The 24,105-nt window shown below is 47.5% G+C and overlaps 1 protein-coding gene across 1 annotated transcript in view; it reads left to right on the forward strand.

Moving 5' to 3' along the window:
• LOC119402470 (probable cytochrome P450 301a1, mitochondrial) overlaps positions 1-24,105 on the forward strand; it is a 274,119-nt gene that overhangs the window by 193,533 nt on the left and 56,481 nt on the right. The window contains exon 8 of the mRNA XM_037669626.1: positions 17,993-18,220. Within this exon, the coding sequence (XP_037525554.1) occupies positions 17,993-18,220 (228 nt within the window). The remainder of the gene's footprint in view (positions 1-17,992; positions 18,221-24,105) is intronic.

Here is a 24,105-nt window from a genome sequence, read left to right on the forward strand (position 1 = left end):
TCTCACGCATCTTCAACGCCTTTCTGGTCCTTTTTTTGTGTTGTTCTTCACCTTTATATTAGCTTGTTCTTCCGAATAAAATCAGTTGCGAGGTAGCGCCCGTGTTGTGCACCTTCTTTTTCTCTGTCGTCGTCCGTCAGTGCGCTACATAAATCATGATGCCTCCGGCATGTGTTGACGCGTTTCAGCGCCGCTGGTCTGCAACTGAATTTAAAGAAGTGCCGATTTGCAGCACGGCAGCTGACAATACTCGGCTACGTCGTGTCCAAGGACGGAATTCTCCCCGATCTAGCCAAACTTCGGGCCGTGACCGAGTTCCCGAAACCTACGTCCGTCAAAGAACTGCACACTTTCGTAGGACTGTGTTCCTACTTTCGGCGCTTCATTCGAAACTTTGCGACTATCATATCACCGCTGACGAAGCTCCTCGGAAGTAACGGGCCCCTCCATTCGTGGTCGTCGGAGTGCGACGACGCTTTCGCAAAGCTCCGTCGTTTGTTGACGTCGCCTCCCATACTACGCCACTACGACCCTACGGCCCCTACAGAGGTACACACAGACGCCAGCGGTGTTGGCCTTGGCGCTGTCCTTGCGCAGCGCAAACCAGGATTCCCTGAATATGTCGTGGCATATGCAAGTCGTACGCTTACTAAAGCCGAGACCAATTACACCGTCACCGAAAAGGAATGCCTGGCGATCATATGGGCCCTTACAAAGTTCCGACCCTATTTATATGGCCGCCCATTTGATGTCATCACCGACCATCATGCACTATGCTGGTTGTCGTCATTGAAGGATCCCTCAGGCCGCCTCGCCCGCTGGGCACTTCGCCTACAGGACTACGATATTCGCGTGCTGTACCGCAACGGACGCCAGCATGCTGACGCCGACGCCCTCTCGCGCTCCCCCTTGCCTGACGACGATGCCCCCTGCTCGGTACCTAACAATGTTGTTTCTTCCATCGACGTTCACACCATCGCTACCGAACAACGCAAGGATAAATGGATCGCCTCGCTGATAGACTTGCTCACTGATCCGTCGGCAACACCAACCACTCGCGCGTTGCGTCGTCAAGCCCACCATTTCACCATTCGTGACGACCTACTGCACCGACGCAATTACAACGCCGACGGCCGCCAGTGGCTACTGTGATACCCCGCAGTCTGCGTTCTGAAATATGCGAGTCTTTCCACTCTGATCCACAATGCGCGCACTCTGGGGTATCCAAAACGTACCACCGCATTCGACAACGATACTTCTGGCGAGGGATGTACCGCTACGTGCAGAAGTTCGTTCGCTCCTGCCTCGATTGCCAACGCCGAAAACCTTCAACGCACGTGTCACCCGCCGGTCTACAACCATTACCTTGCCCGAACCGTCCGTTCGGGCGCGTGGGCATCGACTTGTACGGACCACTTCCTCTGACATCGGCTGGTAACCGCTGGGCCATCGTCGCTGTTGACCATCTTACGCGATGCGCCGAAACCGCCGCTCTCCCAGCGGCTACAGCGCGCGATGTTGCCTCCTTCCTGCTACACCGATTCATGCTGCGTCACGGTCCACCCCAGGAGCTTCACAGCGATCGAGGCCGTGTCTTCTTGTCGGAAGTCGTCGAAGCCATTCTAAAAGAGTGCCGTGCTGTTCACCGCAAAACTACTGCTTACCACCCGCAGACGTATGGGCTCACCGAACGCTTTAACCGCACGCTCGGCGACATGCTCTCAATGTACGTCGCCGCCGATCACACAAATTGGGATGCCATTCTGCCCTTCGTCACCTACGCCTATAATACCGCCCCTCAAAGCACAACTGGTTTTAAATGCGAAGCATTTCTTAGCGAACCTCTCGCACTTTGGGCCTTTCTATCTACGTATCTATCTATCTATCTATCTATCTATCTATCTATCTATCTATCTATCTATCTATCTATCTATCTATCTATCTAGCCGCCTACGTCTGAGCGCTCTCCTGGTCGTCTCCATAGGTTGTAATATACCAAAATTGGCACAGCATAGGATGAATGTATGAAAACCCGATTCACTGGTCACGACATGAATAACGCAAAATACCTGTCGCGTACGTCATGAAACCCTTTCCCTCAGTCACGTGTGGACATACCCGCACACCAGAGTTCATGTTACGCGGGTATGTGCCACAGATGATAACAGAGCCTCATTCAACGCAGTAACCGCGAACGTACACATTGACACGGAATGACATTAGACAGATTTATTTCGGCGTCCGCAACATCGTACGGACGCAGCCTGCCAGCCATTTCCCATGGTAGGCTGCGTCCGTACGTTGTTGCGGACGCTCAACTAAATCTGTCCAATGATAATAATAGTAATCGTTGGGGTTTTACGTCCCGAAACCACGATATGCCTATGAGAGACGCCGTAGTAAGGGCTCCCCGAATTTTGACCATCTGGTATTCTTTAACGTGGACTGACATGGCATAGTACACAAGCTTATAACATTTCGCCTCCATCGAAATGCGACTGTCGGGGCCGGTATCGAACCCGTGACCTTCGGGTCAACCGTCGAGCACCTTAACCACTACACCACAGCGGCGGACGCACGGAAAGTTAGGAAACTGAGGACAGAGCACCCCTGGAAGATGCTGGGCTACCATCCACTCGTCCACGTGGTCCGCAAGTTCAACCACGTAGATTACGCAAAAACCTTGGTCAATGCTTCCTAGAATAACTCTGCTGAGAGGACAATGTGCCTCATGACTTCCGGTGACTTCAGCATTGATTTATCAAACCCAACAACACCTGGTTCTTAGACGGCATGAAAGACGGCTTGGATGTGTACAGGGCATCACAAGACATCGTTGCCACGTCCAGGACAGGAGGCATCATCATTTCTTCGCAACAGCCTTCCGCGGTTTTCACCAGCTCTACTGTACCTCGCATTTCACTACTCAGACCGTTTGTAGCCGTGATCACTAACGGATCCAATAACAAGTCCTGTCCAGCTGCTGGTGCTCCCTGATCACGGTAATCATGACTTTATAGAAGAGCTGCCAAGAACGCCTTCCACACATGCACACGGCTTCGTGAAACGTGCGTGCGTTTTCCGTCATAACGGATAAGTATAAGCATAACAACTGTAACGCTACTGTAACATTTGCGACTCTGTGACGTACGTGCAGTGAGCCTGCTCGTGCCACTCGGCTGTGTATATACATAGGGAAACTTTTCTGAGTAATGCTTAGTTGCCAGTAGCGCCTCTCCTGTGCATCTGTGTTCATTGTCCTATTCGAATTTGCGCTATCGAGTGCTGAAGAATATACGAACTACATATCAGGTTACTGCGTCTGCTGTTGGTAAAACCTATGTTGGTGTTAGCATCATTAAGCCACTGTAAACAACTGGTTGTGTAACACACGTTGGACTCTTCAAAATATGTGTGTGCGTATGCCATCTGCACATTTCTCTAGTATCATTCCGCAACGTTTCGCTCAATGTAAAAACAACCACACCGCCATTTTCCTGCGAATGCTTCGCATAACATCGAGTCCCACGGTACGTGGGATCTGCCGCATTTTTTTCACCCTTCTTCCTATTGTACGGAAGGCACCCGTCGCGCACCATCGACAGGATACTCCCATACAAGCCGGATTCAACTGAGTGTGCGCCGATATCTGACAGAGCCAGGCTTGCGGAAGAGTGTCGCGAGTTTGCCAAGACGTTTACAACGCAGGAACAAGAGCGGCAGAAGAGCATTCGCGGTGGAACCACCACTTCTGAGTCCACATTCCTCCCTGGAGCGCTCGTATGGCTCTCGGTCCCCAGCACTGCAACTGGCCTCTCTACAAAACTACTGCCGAAATACGAAGGCCCCTACCGGGTCGTCGAGCGCACATACCCGGTCAACTACGTGATCGAACCCATCGAACCATCTTCGGACATGCGCCGTCGAGGGCGCGACATCGTCAACGTGGAGCGCCTCAAGGCCTACTATGACCCACTCATAGTGACGAGCTGTTAGGTCGCCGGACGGCTCCCTTTTCGTACCCGGGGAAATTGTAGCGAAGCCTTTAATGAGTAATGGGTTGCGCTCTCTATAGCCTTCTAGTGGGTCGTCGCTTTTGGCTCTTCGCGCTCGCGCTCTGAGTCCGTGTTTGTGCCTTGACTGTCGCCATTGCATATCGTCGGCGACTACCGTCCAATAAACGCCTCAACAATATATATATATATATATATATATATATATATATATATATATATATATATATATATATATATATATATATACTTGGCACAGTATACCAAGCCGACTTACGCCAGCTTGGTATACTGTGCCAAGCTGAAGTGACACGTGCAAAGAGCTGGCTCTTAGTAAAGCTTAGCAATAAAAATAGAAAAACAGTTGAAGTTCTATTTTTTTTTACCAGTATAGATATAGATTGGCACTGTATATTTTCACTAACGTTTCATCTGCTGGACCAGACTTTGTCAAAGTAACAAGTACATCGTGGTGGGTTTCCTTATAAACACGCCGGATCATATATATATATATATATATATAGTTGAAGAAATGAAGGAGCACACTCACGAAAATTGCATATTTTTACTCATTAACGTTTCGGCCGTGGCACGACCGAAAAGTAAATGCGTAAAAATATGCAATTTTCGTAAGTGTGCTCCTTCAATTCTTCAACTACATGTGCACCGGACCTTCAGGACTTTCTTTTGTATTCTATATATATATATATATATATATATATATATATATGTATATATGAAGGAAAGAAGTGTTAATTTCAAGGGCTCGTTTTCTTTGTTATACACAATATTAATGAGAACTAACAGACAATAATGCCAAGGAAAGTATAGGGGAGGTTTTTAGTAATAAATGTAAGGTAATTGTGAAGAAAGAAAAGTGGACGAAAAGTTGCTTGCCGCGGGCAGGGACCGAACCTGCGACCTTTGAATAACGCGTCCGATGCTCTACCAACTGAGCTACCGCGGCGGCCATCCCCCCGTCCACTTTATAGGGTATATGTGTGCATTTAAACGTGGGAGCGTCAGTCAGCGCCGCCAGTAGCCATGACGGCGAGTGTGGAACACTCTTTTTCTGCCTGTTGGCGTCACGTAGCACGTGAGCTTATACGAGCTGGCAGCTGACCAATAATCCCTCGCATACTACCTGAAAGCATCAAGTCTGCCAGAACGAGACCCTCTCTATGAATGAAGGAAAGAAGTGTTAATTTCAAGGGCTCGTTTTCTTTGTTATACACAATATTAATGAGAACTAACAGACAATAATGCCAAGGAAAGTATAGGGGATGTTTTTAGTAATAAATGTAAGGTAATTGTGAAGAAAGAAAAGTGGACGAAAAGATAGCTTGCCGCGGGCAGGCTCCCATGTTTATATGCACACATATACCCTATAAAGCGGACGGGGGGATGGCCGCCGCGGTAGCTCAGTTGGTAGAGCATCGGACGCGTTATTCGAAGGTCGCAGGTTCGGTCCCTGCCCGCGGCAAGCTATCTTTTAGTCCACTTTTCTTTCTTCACAATTACCTTACATTTGTTACTAAAAACATCCCCTATACTTTCCTTGTCCTTGGCATTATTGTCTGTTAGTTCTCATATATATATATATATATATATATATATATATATATATATATATATTAACAGCACTAACAGTGGGCCAGATCACGGTTGTTCGCATGGGAGGAATGAAGATTTCGGTCTTTTATTCGAGGTTGACACACACGGTACATTTCATTTATATTCCTTGGTATTACGTGCCACAACCACGATATGATTACGAGGCACGCCGTAGTGCCACCGGATCAATTTCGACCACCTCGAGTTCTCTAACGTGCACCTAAAGATAAGTATATACACGGGTGTTCTTGCATTTCGCCCCCATCAAATTGCGGCCGCCGTGGCCGCGGGAATCGCACCCGCGTCCTAGGACGTAACAGCGAAACATCTTAACCGCTGAGCTACCACCGGGGGCAAAGCAATATTTCGATGCATGTACACACCGGATTTTCCGTCCGATCGCCCCCTACAAAGCGCACGGCATGATTATTAATCATCATCAACAACTAATATCCTCTAGCGTGCCCGGGTCGGGCCTGGTCATGAACAAGCGCGCCCTGCATTAGTTTAGTAATGAACGCCCGGGCCCGGGCCGGCCCCGGGCTTGGAACGACGGGCCCGGGCCGTGCTCGGGCTGGGTACTGTCAAGTACGCCCGGGCCCGGGCCGGGCTCGGGCTGGGTTCGGTCATGTACGCCAGGGTCCGGGCCGGGCCCGCGCTTGGAACCACGGGTCCGGGCTGGGCTCGGGCTTCATGAAGCGGGCCCGGGCCGGGCTCGGGCCGTAAAATCCGGCCCGTGCAGTGTTCTAATGCTTGCAAATGCGTCGGGAAATACCCTGAACAGGCGCCTTGTCGGGGCAACGTCAATCGTGGTTGCAATGTTGGCTATATGCTTTCATAATAACGTAATAAACAATACATATGCGCTCCTATAGCTCCGCAAGCCGTAATCAACCGTTGCAGGGCCCCGGAGGTATACGCCGACAACCGCTACTTATTATATGTACGTAGTCGCACCGTGGCGTGCAACTACGTACATATCATAAGTATGTTTCGCTATAACCGGAGTCCTTTAACATTTCTTATGGTCAAGAAACTTCGCTGTGACGCTATGGGGCAGCTTCATACGCTGCCCAAAGCTGCGGCAACGCGGCGGCGCTGTGTCACAGAGGATATCGTTCGCGTGCCGAAATGCTTGCGTGATGCCATACGAGCTCATGGTTGTGGTGCTTCCTGTGCATCTGCTGCGTTACTTTTTGAGACAGCGGAAGTGCGAGTGTGGGACGACGATGCCGAACACATTCTGCATGCCGGCGGGCGGTTCCGCTTGCAAGAAAAAAAAAACCAAAAGACGCGTTTGGTATACCAAGTAACAAGGAGCAGCACAAGATATGAAAGTGGGCCCTACCGCTGCTAGACAGTGGCGATTCCAATTTTGAATCGATGTACAGGCGCTTCCAGAATAATTCGGAACGCCGAGCATGCAGCCGCTCGCCGGCGGTGCGCACCGGCGGATAAATGCACGCACGGTGTGCGCATGCGCGGCCTCCCTAGCGAGCTAGTTTCGCTCCCTAGTGCATCTAAACTGGCGTTGTCTTGCACCAAAAGGGTAGCGCTAGGTGCTCTTTAGCATTATCACAAGGCGAGCGCTGCGGCGATGACGCAGCACCACCATGATTCGGCTACTCGCGGGCGCTCTCCGCCTCAAGCCATTAGATGGCGCACCGCTCAAGGGACCGACGACCGAACATTTTCTGGCCGCTAGGCGCGCGCAGTGTCAACACCTGAATATTCTTGCACCGTGTTCCAAATATATTCGTATCTCCTTGTCAATCTGGCCTCCGATATGTTCACGGTTGCATCAGATGAAACCACCGTCCTTTGCGAGCGCTAGTCACAGTCGCCTACCGGAAATAATCTGATCAAATAATAAGCAAAGTAGCAAAAGAAAAGTGTCATCCAAGCACACGAACACGCACGACGGCTCTGCTCCAACGCGCGTGCATGTGCACATGCGGCTTCTCTCAGACACCACCCACCCAGCGCCCTTTATCAAAACGCTAAGGGACACACAGGGCACCGTTTTGTAGCAACACAACGCGAATCTAGGTGCAATACGGAGCAAAGTTTGCTTGCTAGGGAGACCGCGCACGCGCAGACCATAGTACTACTTTTCTGCGCGCATACTCCGCCGGCGCGCTGCTGCGTGTCCGGCGTTCCGAATTATTCTGAGAGCGCCTGTACACGCGTATGTGCACGAAACACATTGATGCCTCGGACATCGTTGTTCCCTGCGATTATAATTTCAATGGCATAAATCTTGTTCAGAAGGGGCATCATGTCGGCGAAAACTTTATAGCTGGCGAAGCACCTCAGTTTCATATTCTTGGTCATTAACCGAAGTCATTCTACAGAAGCAGCCCTTACAGTAATGATTTATTGGTCTCCTGTTTGGACACTTCTCACATTTTAACAGAAAAAAAAATCCACAGCATATCCACGGGATGAATGATGTTGAGTGGGGCGAAGCTCCGGAGAAAATCATCGGTAAACCGTGAATACTCCGAGTAATTCGCCCAGTATATGATCAAGTGAACACGTGAGAAACAGCGTGTATATTAAACATCAAGCTTTTGTTGTATTGTTGGTTTACGTGGTCCTTTCATTACAACGGTCCCCCTAGCGTACGCCGCCGCACTAAATCGAACGTTCATTCTAAAAAATTGACCGCGTATCTGCGTGCTTTGCTGCAAATGTCGTCGAAAGACGATAATCTTGTGCCGGTCGTACTACACGAGACCTCCTCCTCTACGTTGAACCGCCGCATCTGCCTCATAGCGTCGCATTTTCAGCGCAGCCTAAGAAACACTAGCATTTTCAGCGCATCCTAAGAAACATTCGGGTTTTTAGAATTTACTTATCTACGTATTTTCTACTAAAGGAACACACCACCTATTACTTACGTATTGATGTTGCGCCTCAGATATGTAATATTTACTTGTTGATCGACAGTGTTCACAAGTATGAACAGTCGTACCAGTTTAAGATGGCTGGGCGGTAAGAAAGTGGTTAAACTTTGGCCGGGTGGCTGAAGCGGGTGACACAGACAAACACAGACAGACAGACAGACAGACAGACAGACAGACAGACAGACAGACAGACAGACAGACAGACAGACAGACAGACAGACAGACAGACCAAATTTCTGCGTTTAAGTTCCTCAAGAAAGACTATCGTTTTTAAAAGACAGGGCGTGCAAACACGGACACAAGAAAAAAGTCAGGACACCACAAACGCCGACTAACAACTGAAGAGACGCACAACGGCTGAAAAGAAAGAAGGCACGAAAACTTATCTGCGCATGCCCATGCAACAGGCGAACCTATCAATCCGGCACGAGTGGCGGTCTACGTGTAAGATAACTGTTAAGGCATTTGATTTCATCTTTATGCAAGTTAATCGACGGTTGGCTCACGTATGCGCTACCACTATTCTCGATATGCCATGCTTCAATCATCAGGCGCTTTTCTTGATTTCTATGCCGGTACAACACTGCGCATTCATCGAATTTTGGCGTGCACTTACAATCTCGACAATGTAAAGATAGATTAGAAGGTGAGCCTCCTGTTAGCGATCTCTTATGTTCCAACAATCTCTGGTTAATGCATCGGCCCGTCTGTCCTACGTAGAAGCGGCCGCAGCTGAAAGGGACCTTATACACCACACTCGTACGGCAATCAGTCAATTTGTTGGTGTATTTTACGAAACAAATATCGGTCCACTTCTTGTCTTTTACTCGCTCATTCTTGCTCTGCACAGCGGCACAAATCTTACCTAGCTTATTGACAGCCGTGAAAACAATATTAACACCGTATCTACTTCCTACTTTCTTTAGCCTGTGAGATACGCAATGACTGTACGGTATACCTACGACACGTTTCTTCCTATCGCTTTCTGCAACCGATGAATGCGCAGTGTTGTACCGGCATAGAAATGAAGAAACGCGCCTGATGCTTGAAGCATGGCATATCGAGAATAGTGGTAGCGCATGCGTGAGCCAACCGTCGATTAACATGCATGCATTGCGTGCATGCAAGTTGCATGCATTAACTTGCATGCATGCGTGATTAACTTGCAGAGCACGCATCTGCAACAGATGGATGGATGGATGGATGGATGGATGCTATGAGCGTCCCCTTTATAACGTGGCGGTGACAAGTGTGCCACCAGGCTCGACAAAAAAAAAACCTTTACTCTTCTTGTTCTTAGTGTTGGCCTAGTGTCTCTATTTCAATTAAAACTATCTTACTCCAGAAAAAAAGTTTTAAGCTCTGTTCTTTGCACTTTACGGAAGAATGGATGGATGGATGAAGAACTTTATTTTAGTCCTTCGGTACGCGCGATTAGCGCGCAGCGGGCCGCTCCCACGTCGGGACAGAGAGGCCTTGCCCCTCCGCCGCGTCGCGGGTCCGATGGACAGCCCAGAGCTGTGCTTCAAGGTCCGAGCTGCGTAGAGCTCGGTCCCACTCTTTCTTGGTGGTCCTGGCCCCCGGTGCCAGGAGGCCAGGAATGTTCTTATTCTTTTTTCCAATATTTATTTTTGTCCTTTCTCTCTAATTTTCTGCCACCGACACTCTAACCGTCTCTTATTTCAATCACGGGTATGTTCAGCTTTCCATTGTCTCTAAAAGCCAAGGCGTCATGTAGGCTCGTGCCCAAACGTACACCTGGGTGGATGTCTCCACATTCAATCAGAACATGCTCCGCCGTTTCCTTATCTTCCCCGCAGCACGTGCATTGTTCTTCTTTACAGAAATCTCACTTTATAACTACCCGTTGTAAGACAACCCGATGTCGCTTCAAACAGTAAAGCGCTTCCCATTGAATTATCGTAAAATGCCTCGCTCCTTATTTCATTTTTGCCATTTCGGTAGTTACTCAAAGCCGGTTTTTTCTCCATAGCTGCCGTGCAGTAAATCCTCTCCGCCTCTCTGACTTTTCGCTTAACGCTCTTTGTTGACATACTGCTTACAATACCACCCGTATATTTACTAGTGAGCCTCCTAGTTCTTTTTCTCTACTGTGTGTTCACGCTTTTCCTATACAAATAACGGAACACCTTCTCTGCACATCTACTCTTTTTCATATTCCTTAAGGCCCGAACACACGCACGCGTTGCAGCGCGTCAACGCGTGACTTTCTCACGCGGCGTCACGCCCTCTCCCGATAGAGAGGGAGGGCGCGCAGCTTCGCGTAGCCGCGCGCCCTCTCTCCCCATAGGGAGAGGGCGCGACGCCGCGTCAAAATGTCACGCGCTGACGCGCTGCAACGCGTACGTGTGTTCGGGTTTTTAGCCTTTCTTCGAACCTTATTTTCCTCTGAGCCTCCCTCGCCTCAAAACCTGCCCATCCCATATCGCCCTTTACAGCCTCATTTGTCGTCTTCCCGTGAGCACCCAACGCGAGGCGCCCCACAGTCCTTTGATTTATATCCATTCCCGATTGCACCTCTGCCCTCATGCACACTACTGAGTTCCCAAAAGTAAGCCCCGGAACCATTACACCTTTCCACAGTCCTCGAAGCACCTCGTACCCATAGTATCCCCACAACACTCTGTGCTTCATTATTGCAGCATTCCTCCTTCCTTTTGTTGCCGAGGCTTTTTCCCGTACGTACATGTACCTGTCACCCTCATTTATCTATACTTCGAGGTACTTGTATTGGCTCACCCTCGGTATTTCTTGGCCCTGTATTGACACCGCCTGATCACAAGGATCATTGAATACCACCAATCCACATTTTGTTACACTAAATCCTAGTCCTAGAGGTTCCCCTTCCCTTCCGCATATATCCGCCAGCTGCTGTATATCCTCTCGACTGTCAGCAAATAAGACAATATCGTCAGCATAAAATAACCCTGGAAGCTTCTGCTCAATCATCACGCCGCCCTCTTTGTGTGACAGATTAAAAGCAAAGTAGCTACTTTCTAGCGCTTTTTCCATATTCACCATGTACAGCATGAGTAACAGCGGGGACAAAGGACATCCCTGTCTCAGCCCCTTGCTAATCTTAACGTTCTGTTTGCTACTCATTCCTTCCCATTCTATGCAAACTGTATTTTCTCGGTGTATCTCCCTCAAAAGCTGTATACAGTCGTCGCCTATGCCCATTGTTTTCAATATATCCCACAAAATTTCCTGATTAACGTTGTCGTACGCCCCAATGATGTCTAGAAAAGCCATGTACAAGGGCCTGTTTTCTATTTTAGATATTTCTATACACTGAGTGAGAACAAACAGGTTATCGTCTAACCGCCTGTCGACTCGAAATTCATTCTGTAGTTCTCCCAAAATATCGTTGTGTTCTGCCCACTTTTCTATTATCATTTTTACTGCTTGCATCGCCAACCTGTATAGTACCGATGTAATGGTTAGTGGTCTATACGACCGAATGTTATCATTTTCTCCCTTGCCTTTACAGATTAAGTTCATTCTACTTTTTCGCCAACTATCCGGTATTTGCCTGTCCTTTAAGCATTTTTCTTCAGGCTTCAGCAGTGCTTCTTTAGTGCTATTTCCTAGTTCGTTAATGAGGCTAACGGGAATCCCATCTAAACCCACGGCAGTGCGCTTTGGAATTTTTCCTTCAGCCTTTTTCCAGTTGAAATTCTCCAGTACTAGCTCTTCCTCGGCTGCTCTCTCCGCCACACTTTTACTCACCGGGGAAATCTCCTGGACGCTCTTTTTAAACGAATCGGCTGTTACCTTTCGGATGTAACCTAGTGCTTCGTACCCTTCCAATCGATTGCTTCCTTCATCTACAATATGTTGTTGCGTTGTGACAGACTTCCCTTTATGTGGCTCCAAAATATCCTAGGTGCGGCCTCCTTTTTTTCGTGAATCTCTGTCACCCTGCGTTCACTTTCACCTTTAATTTTTGCCTCGACCAATTTCTGTACAATGGATTTTTTCTCTAGATATATTTCCCATATTTCGTTGATTTCGTCCTGCGGTCGTTTGTCCTTTTTTGCCCTTCTTTGATTCCGAGATTCTTCACGCCGCTTCTCGATCGCTTCCCGGATTTCTTTGTTCCACCAACTTTTAAATGCGAATGCATTTCTTAGTCGGGCTATGTAAGGCATCCGGCGTTGTCCGCGTGCCGGCAGGTGTTATCTCTCCGCTCTCACTCCCTCTCCCATAGCAAGAGCTGCGGGCGCGCGCGCTTATCCTCGCCCCTAGCAACCGGAGCATGTGGTGCGAGAGAGTGTAGGAGAGGGTAGGTGCAGTGCTTCGCCGTTCCTTCTCTCGCCGTTCGCTCTCTCTCCTCCCTGCGCCCTACTCTCCCGTCCGCTCGCGCCTCACTCGACCGTTCGCTGGCTGGGCGCCTCTAAGGGACATCCGGAAATGTGTGCTCGAGACGCCGCTGTGAAACGCCAACGGCGACCACAAGGCTGAGATTATGGCCGTCAGGTACAATGACAACACAAACAGGTGCTGATGAATGTGTAAATAAATGGTTACGGTACAAATCCTCGTCTCGTCATGTGGCGGCGGATAAACATTCTTCTTTGTGGTCTGGTTGAGCTTCTGGTATTCGACGCAGAAACGCAAGCTGCCGTCCTTCTTTTTGACGAGTACCACAGGCGAGTACTACAGGACCCTGTTTGCGCTTCACTTTCAGCACATTGGTGGTGCGATCGTTCCGAGCACTCCCCTGTTCTAGTACACTAGTTCTATTAAAGGGCCCCTAACCATCCTCTGAAAACATAAAAAAGAGCGCAATATTCTCTCCTGGCGTTTCTCGTCTTGCTGGCGCACTTCGTGACGCAGAACAGTGATTGCCGTGACGTATATATAGTACATATTCTCGATTGGTTCATAACGCTAAATATCCGATGTGAATCGTCTCGTGCGCTGCTTTACCATGCAGCCGCCCATCCGTTCTTCCTTGCTTCGTTTGACTATCGTGCACGATCAACTGATTTCACTTGATTTTCTGCATTCGTCTGCGCAAACGGAGATAACAGCGCTTAGTTCTGGCATGGTACACGTGCTATAAGTGTACACGTGCTATAAGTGTAAGACGGGGAGATATGGCCTGTACGAAGGGTAGCGCAGGCGACGAGGAAAACACTCCCTCGTGTGTGAACGCGGGGCGGTGAGGGACTTTTGAGATTACGCCCAGGACACGTGTAACCGAGTTCATTCTAGAGCTTACACAAGCCCCAGCTATTACGTTAGAAGGTTCAAACACTGACGTATGACAGACTACGCGTCCCATCGGTGATCAGATTATCGACGACTGACATACGCAGTTACCGCAGTTATCACTGTACAGCGAGTGTTGCTGTATACTTTGAGTATTTCTTTTACTGGGTACGAGCTCGCCGAATAAAGCGTTTCATCTAGTAACTGTTGCGTTTGCGTCTTCATTGTCACTACTGCGGGAAAGCGTGATTATATAAACGTGCATGGTTTTCTTTGCCTTATTATTCTGCGCAAGTACACAAGCATGCATGGCCCCTTCCTCCTACGAAGGTACAGTTATTTGCTCCAAGCAAACACATGTGCAAGCTACGCTCTTTTCAGCCTTAATTATTTTTCTTCTTGGGTTACTTCCTAAATATTTTGATTATACATGAGTTGACTAGCCCGAGAACATATTTTGAGAGCATAACGCGTCCTGCGATCTCACCCCTAGCGATCAGATCGCGCTGCTGCCTACGAAGACAAGCTCTCTCCTCGGAACGTTGGTTCCAGTTGGGGCTCTCCGCACCGTTCAACCACCCACCAAATTACACTGCAAGGCTACCCCATGCCATCTGGAGCAATATCACCATCCTTCCTCTTTACGGAAACATACGCCCTGTGCACCACAAGCGGCGAAGGGAGGCCCGTGCCCATGCCATTCACAAGCAGTAGACTGTCATGCAGAGTTGCCAGCTCGAAAAGACCAAAAATAACCAGGAAAGGGGAAAAATCAGCCATTAAAGAACTAACTTGAGCCTAAGAGTAGTAAAAGTAGCCAAAAGCAGCCATGTGTGTGTGAAAAAAATGGCAAATTTTTATTCATATCACTGAATGCAAAAGCCTATTGGCGAAAATCTAAATAAATACTCCATGAATCCTTCAAAATCCAAACTGGTGAGGCTGGAGCTTGAACTACCGACTTTAGCAATGGTTCGGTGCTGGATGACAAAGTTTCTTGCGCTTTTGTAAAAATAGTTTTAGAATGGGGTAAGCACAGCTTCTCGTTAGCGTTTGTCATTTGCGTTAGCGTTTGGAACCACTGCGCATACGTCATACGCTAACCACTTAAGTACTCAGGTCATATTTCTGAAAAGGCATACGCACTGAAGCAACACAAACGCTACGAACCCTACTATAAAACTCTCCAGTGACAGCCTCTTCACGCGTCTGGCGTGACCTTTCTTAAGAGGACTAGAAATAACACCATTGTGGCGACAATAAAGATGAGTACGGTATGACTGTGCTCAAGATGACAGTTGCTGGGATAATCGGATTCAAGTATATAATGCAGTCATTTTCGCAATCCCGTCTTACCTGATGGCGAAATCTGAACAGTTAATGCTCCAGAGTCACAATTCGCACCAAATCCTAAAAATGACACAAGCAGTTCGTGTTATATTCAATTTCTAATATCGATGAGTGCAGAGCACCCAAGATGCAGAATGGTTTCGAATGTCCTCTTCACCTTCAACTACGATTTAAAGTTGCGTTCAGCAATAGGTGGTCTGCAAAACGAAGGCCGATGCAAAAGTTTCTCCGAGGCCAAACCACGCATCTAAAAGCCTTTGCTGTAATGCAAGTGAACAGTTAAGCTTTGGGTGCTCGAAACACACCTTAGCCGCCATGTTTTAACACCGCATAGCGGTGCGGCAGCGGCTACGAGGTAACCAAATGTCGGTAATTGCATGGAAATCAAGGTAACAAGAAAGTAGCCAAAAGGTAGCCAAGCAGACAAGGTGTTTTTTAGGGGCGAAGTTTCTTATAGCATCACCTGGTCGGTCGTCGCTCCATCCGGCGTTCCGCCGCCGTCGCGTCTCCCGTATCATTCAATAGATGACGCTGTCCCATAGAGATGCATGCAAACTGCAGTTGGGTGACAATCTACTAGATGGCGCTGTCCCATAGAGATCTATGCAATATGGCGGTTGGGTGAATGCACGCTAGATGGCGTTATAGGTGCCGCTGCTCTCAGATTGGCCGGTGCGCCCGTTATCTCTCATTCTCTTTGATCGTCGCCGTACGTGGATGAGTGCGCTTGCCAGATCGTGCTGCTTGGTGGACCATGGACGACGAGGAGCGCCAGGTGCGGAAGGCCGCTGCGTCTCGTGCTCGTCGGCAGGATCCGGAGGTGCGAGCTCGAGAGGCTGCCGCCAAGCGAGCGCAGCAGTAATCAAAGCGGCGTATCGCTTTGATTACTGCTGGGCGAAACCACTGAACATTTCACGGTGTAACCATGATTGCTTCAGGTGCTTCGCCCAAGCTCTTCACCATTCACCCGTAGATATGCTGTAATTTTTTTCTGCCGCCACTGCCCCAAAAAGTAGCCAAATTGGCGCAAAGTAGCCAAACCTGGCAGCACTGCTGTCATACCTCCAAAGCCTACACCTATGATGTGGCGTCCTACCTCGGACAAGCAGCAGTGACATCCACCGTAATTGACAATAACCAGCACGAAAATAGTATATCGACCCCGCAAAACAATCCCCAAGAAGCAGAGTAAGCGGTCATAGCCCTCGTTCTCTGAAACTGAGGTAGAAGTCTCCATTACCGACTCTCAGCAGGCTTGTCGCTGCTTCTCTAGCGGCAGGATTCACACCCACACACTCATCATCATCACCCCAAAAAATCGAGACCAGTCGTAATCATCCCGCCGCGAGCTCACCACGGCATTTCTGGTAACGGGATCGCCAGCCTCGTGGCTCGACATTTAGCCTACCGAACCGACGCCGAGGAATCGGAGCCAGAGCGCATGCATCCTCTAGTCACGTACCATGATTTACACACCGTTATTAGCTCACCCGCAAGACATATCCTTCCGCACACAAGCCATTACCTGAAGAACAGGACAAATTACTCGGCGCTGTATAGGTCAAAACGTTTCCACACCCAGCCAGAAATCACCTCATAGCCTCTAATCAATTCTCTCCGCAATACCGCTTCTGCGGAGCACCTGGGACCTTTCAACATGCGGTAGGGGGCTGGAGAAAATTGGCACTCCAACCCTTGCCCCACCAACGAGCTTTGAGAGAGAGCCTTGGCGAGCCCCAGCCTTGACGATAAGGTATGCATGTTTCTAGGGCCCAGGACGTTGTCCGAGCTCACGGCATCCTGGACAGGAAAGATTACTCCACGAAGAGACGCCTGTGGACGCCTCTCCTAAGCTATCTTCTCAAATAAAGACGTTTATTCTCTCTCTCTGTCTCTCTCTCTCTCTAGCTATATTGCTTTTTCAACGATATCCTATTGAGTCATTATCAATTTGTAACTATACATACAAAGGATCGCGCAAAATTGATACTTATTAACTAATGGCAGAACTATTCACTCCTGCAACTGACTTAAATGTTCCGGTAACAGCTTCTTTCTTTTAAATGCGAAGCATTTCTTAGCGAACTTCTGCGACTTTGAGCGTATCTATCTATCTATCTATCTATCTATCTATCTATCTATCTATCTATCTATCTATCTATCTATCTATCTATCTATCTATCTATCTATCTATCTATCTATCTATCTATCTATCTAGCCGCCTACGACTTTATGCTCTCCTGGTCGCTTGGTTAATCGAATGTACACCAAAATTTGTATGGCGTAACATGACTGTATGACGAACATAAATGATCAGTCATAACATGAAAATCATGACACGCATGTCATGTACAGCATGATTTACATGCCACGCTCATGGTGCGGTGGCGGCTGTTACGCTAGCTTGATATAGACCAAAATTGGTATCTTGCGACGTGACTGTGTGACGAACACAAATAACATGAGTTAACATGAAAGTCATGACACAAATGTCATGTACAGGATCACTTACGTGCCACGCTCATGGCGCGCTGGCGGTCGTTTCGCTAGCTTGATCTTCCCCGAAGTTGGTATTGCGTGACGTTACTGTGTGACGAACATAAATAATAGGAGTTAACATGAAAACCATGACACGCATTTTCCTCAATGAAATAAAAGACGATGTATGCAGCTCTTTGCTGGCTGCTTAGCATTACATCGATTCCCACAATGCGTGGGATCTACCGGTTTTTTTTATCTCTCGTTCTGCCTGTCTCGTTCTGACTCCGCGTCAAAAGGTGCATAGCCTTCGCACGACATTGCTTAAGAGTAAGGAAATGTTTAGCGCCACATGTTGTTCACATATCGGTGGGTGCCCGCTGCTTGCAGACCATCTTGCGGACTGAAATTTTCGTCAGCGGAAGACTGGAGGAAAACTTCACCAGAGCTTCTGAATTCATCCCAGAGCGCTGGCTTCGAGCTAACGGCGGCCGGGCAGGTGAAGCTCTGAAAAACTGGGCGCTGCACCCTTTCGCCTCCCTGCCGTTCAGCACCGGTGTACGGATGTGCATTGGAAGGAGGATAGCCGAGATGGAGCTCTCTATTCTTATCGCAAAGGTGAGCAAACGAACAATGACTTTCGTTACCTTGTCGCAAATGTAGGAAAATTTACAACCCGTTTTTGATCTTTCTATCCTTTTGAAGTGGTCATTTTTTTCTACAACTGTATTCCGTAGATATTGCCAAAGGTCCTAAGATATTTCGCACCTACTTGTTTCGTTTCGAATGGCGTTGGCGCTAACTGAATAACAAAACGTATACGTTCAAAAACAATGCACCCGTGCGCATTCGAAGCCAAACGTAGAATTTTGGAGCAGCACATATAAACTGTTACTGTCACTGATGCTAGCAAAACGTCCGCTTCAAGTTTTTGCGATCACTGCAGAGCTAATCCCTTTCAGCCCAGATTTTTTTTTTTCAACATGCAAAATTTTCTTTCTTCTACGTGGTGCTTTACTGCAACCTAAAAGCCCGAATGTAATGCGATCTGAGCAACTAATTAGTGTACTAGAAAAATAGCGTCATGTCCCATATATTTCCACCAGGGCTCAGTGGTTGTAAAGCGCAATGTGGTGCACTTGTAGACTGCCATTTAATTCTACATTAGTAATACGTGCAAATACTGCAAAGATAAAATGTCACCGACCCTTTCAACCTGCTTGCTTTCGTCCGAAACGTTCAAAAGCAAGTTACACTCGTGATACACAGCTCTAGAATGCGCATGAGTGGCCTATGTCCCATTCTTGTACTTTCTGTAAGATGCAGTAGCTTAATAAATTGCGGAATCCTCCTTTGCTGCGGCGCAAATATTTTCGCCCATGCGTGCAAGAACAAGCTACTAGATATGCAATTCATCATTACCTTCTAGCTCCATCACGCACCATTCATATAGCGTAGCAAACATATTCAGGTCTATTATATGCAATCTCTTCATTGCATTCCCCTGCAAATTAGCAAACAAATCCAGGCTGGTTTATTGCACAGAAAAACAAGACATCGGAGTCCGACACACGCAGAACGGCTCTCGTTCAGCATGCAATGATTTAGAGCTCCGAAAAACACTGAGCCTTCGTGCCCCATATTTAGAACATGAAGATTTCACATTGTTTCGGGCGATGCGTTAGTGTTACAGAAGACACACCTTGTACAGAAGCTCGTCAGCACCTTAGAAACAATCGAGAAAATTACGACCACTGCCGAGAGAGGAGTTAATAAGTAAATCTAATCAAAAACTCGGTTGCGGCTGCTGTCGTCCTTTTCATCTTTCGCCATCTTGTTTACAAGTTTGAAGAGTTCCGATGAAGCAATGATAAAAAAATTGGGGGACCCTTAAGCTTCGCCTTTAAGAGTTGAACGCGATAGCGAAATCCAGTCCCTAGTGCGCACTTCAACCACTAAGTGCCTACTTATTAATGTGTGCTGTTACACACGCACACAGAGACACACACGCCCGCGCGATGTATCACACGGTGCGGCCTGCCGCGTGGAGCGAATACTGCGTCGCGCGCCTAGTCCTCCTGGCTGCCGCCGCGGCGCCACCAGTGGGGGAGTCGGACCGAAAGCAAGAGCGCCGGAATTATTGCGGCGGATCGCGGCTTGACAGCGCAGCTGCTATGCGCTTGTTAGTTTTTAAAGGGTTACAATAAACTTGCTATAGCGTTAACTATATTGGTAATCGTCCTATCGAATGTGCGCCGGCGATGCTTCAACCTAAATATAGCAAGTGTTAGTTTTATCTGAAGTGGTTGCTCGTGCGGGTTGCGATTTTTCGCGTCACGTTTTCTCTCTTTTGTTGCCGTTGCGCTGTTCACCCTCGATAATGTATGTTTGTGCTACAGTTATTTTATCAACAGGAGAGTCGCTCATTGACAGGTGCCGTTGTATTTCCGGAATGACTGTTGCCCACACCTTAGGAACAAAAGCATTGTGAACATCAGGGGAGTCATAATTGCTTTATTGCACGTGCGTGAAAAAGGTATCACTGTGTTATTGGAATCACAGGCGCAGCACTTTCCTGGCCAGAGGCTTTTGCGCCAAGCGTACGAGACGCTCAACAGACATATTAACATTTCCTGCCCAGTTGGCAAGAAGCGTTCGTAAGAGCTTTCTGATGAAAACTTTGCAGACTTCCATGGCGTGGTCGTCCGCCCCGCAAGTCCACTTTCAGCACTTCCATGGTCACATAGAACAGCTGGTAACCTCTCAGACATCTCGTGAAAAAATATCCGACAGGAATAATATATGATGTTGACAAGCCTCTTATTACAAAACATAGTAATCGGTTCGCCACTTCGGGTACCACTGTTGAGTGCTCTTCTTACACTCTTAAAAAAAAGAGTCAAAAGGGAGTCACGTCTGCTTGACTCTCTTTGTGGCAGCCGATGACCACCTTTTTTTGTAAGGGGAGTCACAATGCTCTGGTCGACGCTCCTGAATGAAATAGATGACTCCCTTGCTCCAAGGGAGTCAGTGATGGTTCTGCATATACAGGGTGGGTTTTTTAAATGCGAAGCATTTCTTAGCAACTTCTGCGAGTTTGAGCGTATCTATCTATCTATCTATCTATCTATCTATCTAACTATCTATCTATCTATCTATCTATCTATCTATCTATCTATCTATCTATCTATCTATCTATCTATCTATCTGTCTGTCTGTCTGTCTGTCTGTCTGTCTGTCTGTCTGTCTGTCTGTCTGTCTGTCTGTCTGTCTGTCTGTCTATCTATCTATCTGTCTGTCTGTCTATCTATCTATCTATCTATCTATCTATCTATCTATCTATCTATCTATCTATCTATCTATCTATCTATCTATCTATCTATCTATCTATCTATCTATCTATCTATCTATCTATCTATCTATCTATTTATCTATCTATCTAGCCGCCTACGACTTTGTGCTCTCCTGGCCGTTTCGTTAATCGGATGTATACCAAAATTGGTATGGAATAACATGACCGTATTACGAACATAAATGACAGGTCATAACACGAAAATCATGACATTCATGTCCTTGCACAGCATGACTTGCATTCCACGGCCTTGGGGCGCTTGCGGCCGTTCCGTCTTTTTTTAAAAGAAAGCTTCACTGGCTGCGACCAAGATACAGTTCGCTGCTTTGGCTTGTGGTATACCGAAAACTTTTGGTTGAGAATATATAGCATGGAATCGTAAAATGTGGAATTACGCACGTATTGTGTTATGGCTTCAGTTACGATATTGCTGAAACAGCGCGTCGAAAACGTCTACAAGTAAACAGGGTTCTTAAAAAATCTTGCCCCCAAGCGAAACATTGAGAGTTATGACAACGTTTAACAATGGCAGCACTGACAAATTTACGAATCTTCGCACGTTTGCAAGCGAGGTTTGTAGATTCCTACGACAGCATGTATGGCAGAAAACATACGCTTATTAGTGAAATGGACGTGCATGGTGTTGAACGCACTGGCGATCGGGAACACATCTAACTCGACGGCCGTAAAAACATGTGCCGCAAAGCTGGCATGATAACAGCGCAGACCGGTTATCAAGGCGACGCTTTACCGCGTCTCCTAAAGGGCGACAATACTACCAGAATTATAGCGCGCGTGGTCATCATTTCTGCCCGCCACAGCTAAACTATATCTTCACGATAATCCGCGCGGGCCACCAAATCGCTCAGTAAACGTTGAGCACTAGGCACGCACACACGGTCTCACCGCACTCTCCCTAGCCCGTAGAGCAGGGGATGCACGTTCACCTGCGCCCCCTCCCACCGTACAGCCCTTACAGACACACACACAGGGCACGCTTCGCCTCCTCCACCCTGATATTATTCAATAGAGCTTTAACTATGCATGGATGTGTGTTATATAGCACCAAAACAAAACCGAAACCATGTAGGCGTTCGTGGAGGCTACTTTAATCCAAAGTCGAAGCCATCAATACGAGACAGCCATTTTGGCGTCGTTACATGGCATTGTTCGTGATCCGTCTCGTTGTGGTCGTTCTTTAGTCCGCCAGAATAATGCGTCGTCAAGCGTGATTGCAAGTGATCGTTTTGCGTGACTTTCTTCGTGCTATGCATTCGTGGCGTAGTGTCGTATCGTCGGCTCACTCTTGCCGTGTATGGCTGATCGTTTTGCGTGACTTTCCTTCCGTGCTTGCATTCGTGGCGTAGTATCGTGTCGTCGGCTTCCTCTTGTCGTGACTGGCTGAAGCAGTGTCACTCAGTGTTTGGGAAAAGCAGCCTCCGGACGGAGAAGTCTCTGCAGTAAGCTTCGTTTCGGAGTGAACTTGCCTGAGCAAGATGGCAGCGCATGACGGATCCCAGTGGCACCGACAGACGAAGCCTGTGGACGACGCTCCTACGATCGTTATAGATTTCAGGTGAGTTCTGCCGGCTTCTGCCTACAACTCTTTTATTCGCTTCACACGTAGCTTTGCCACTTGTCTTTCTGATGTTCCAGTTGCACGGATTTTGCTATCGTGTTTCAATGGCTTGGCAACGACGAAAACCGCACTGGACTATCCAGTAGCGGGTAAAACGGAGTGGTGCGCGCCAATATCGTGTTTCCTTATTCCATACATGCCAGAAAAACATGAAATTGCGAGTTGAAATCTCGGTTGCAAGTCGAGTGTGGTGACACGTAGAGCAACGTTGCACCGGTATATATTTGAAGGGTAAGTAAGCTCAGCTGATCAAAATCAATCTAATGCACCCGGCCCCAACATGCCTGATATCCAGACCATGATTTTGGCTCGTGAAACTCTAGAATTTACTTTTTCTTTCCTTTGCTACCCAGACGTTGAAACACGTTTAATACGTATTTATTCGCTGCATATTCGAACTTCTCGCCGTGTTTGTTTGTGTGTGTGTGTGTGCGTGCGTGCGTAACTGCTATAAAACTTTGATGCAATAGCTTTTGTAGCACGGCTTCATTTAATTGAAACAGTGGTGACTTAATCTTATGATACTAAAAATTATCATGTAACAAAGGTAAATGTGAGTTCACTTCAGAGTTGTAGTTTTTTTTTTGTCCACAAACTGCATACGAGCATAACCTCATCCTCCTGTGATACTTGCTTTGTCTAATGTGGTGTGGTGCTAGTACCTAATAGTAAACACAACACCAGCTAGTAATAATGGCAGTAAACATACTGCTCAAACGCTGTGTTGCGTGGATATTGGATGCCTTTGTTATACCAGCCGTGGTTCAGTTCGATATTATTTTCAACACAAAGATACAGTCTACAGTGATGTTGAGGGCAGTGGACAAAAATCCTTTAAAATGGACTTGGAAGCGTTACGCTGCTAAGCCCAAGGACGCGCGTTCTATTCCTGACCCCGGCAGCTGCATTTATATGGGGGCGAGATACAGAAACTCCCATGCCCTTTGATTTGTGCGCGTTGAATAACTCCAAGTAGTTAAAATTAATTCGTGGTCTCCCACTATGTAGCACCGCTTAATCGTATCGTGCTTTTCGCTCATAAATCTCTAGCAATTATTACTTCGTCATTATACCTCGAAACTCTCGCTGTATCATATTTGAATTCTATTCGCCATAGTCTGCAATGAATATTTAGCACTTTTTACAGCAGGGTACCTCATTTGAGATTCTTTTACAATGCACCTTAATTATCCCAATTTCGTGCCATAATCAGCTGTTGTTTTTAATATGTATATACGTCACTTCAGCACTGTTCTTTTTTGTTTGACCACTTCTCATCACCTCAATTGTTTGAGGTTTGAGGTGATGTTTGTGCTGCACAGTTGGCCCGAGTTTGCTCCCAACCCTCTATACAGGTCAACGCTGGATGGTGGGTTGTCCTTCCAGACAAATGGAAAAACGAGACCTTTGCCTGTTGATATAGATCTGAAGAAAAAATGGCACATTAGGCCTTTAGAATAGCTGCACCTTCGTGCAGCTGTTCTGAAGCCAGGCACTAGAAGGCACGCTCAC

Source organism: Rhipicephalus sanguineus, chromosome 8 (assembly GCF_013339695.2).
Source record: "Rhipicephalus sanguineus isolate Rsan-2018 chromosome 8, BIME_Rsan_1.4, whole genome shotgun sequence".
Taxonomy (NCBI): Eukaryota; Metazoa; Arthropoda; class Arachnida; order Ixodida; family Ixodidae; genus Rhipicephalus; species Rhipicephalus sanguineus.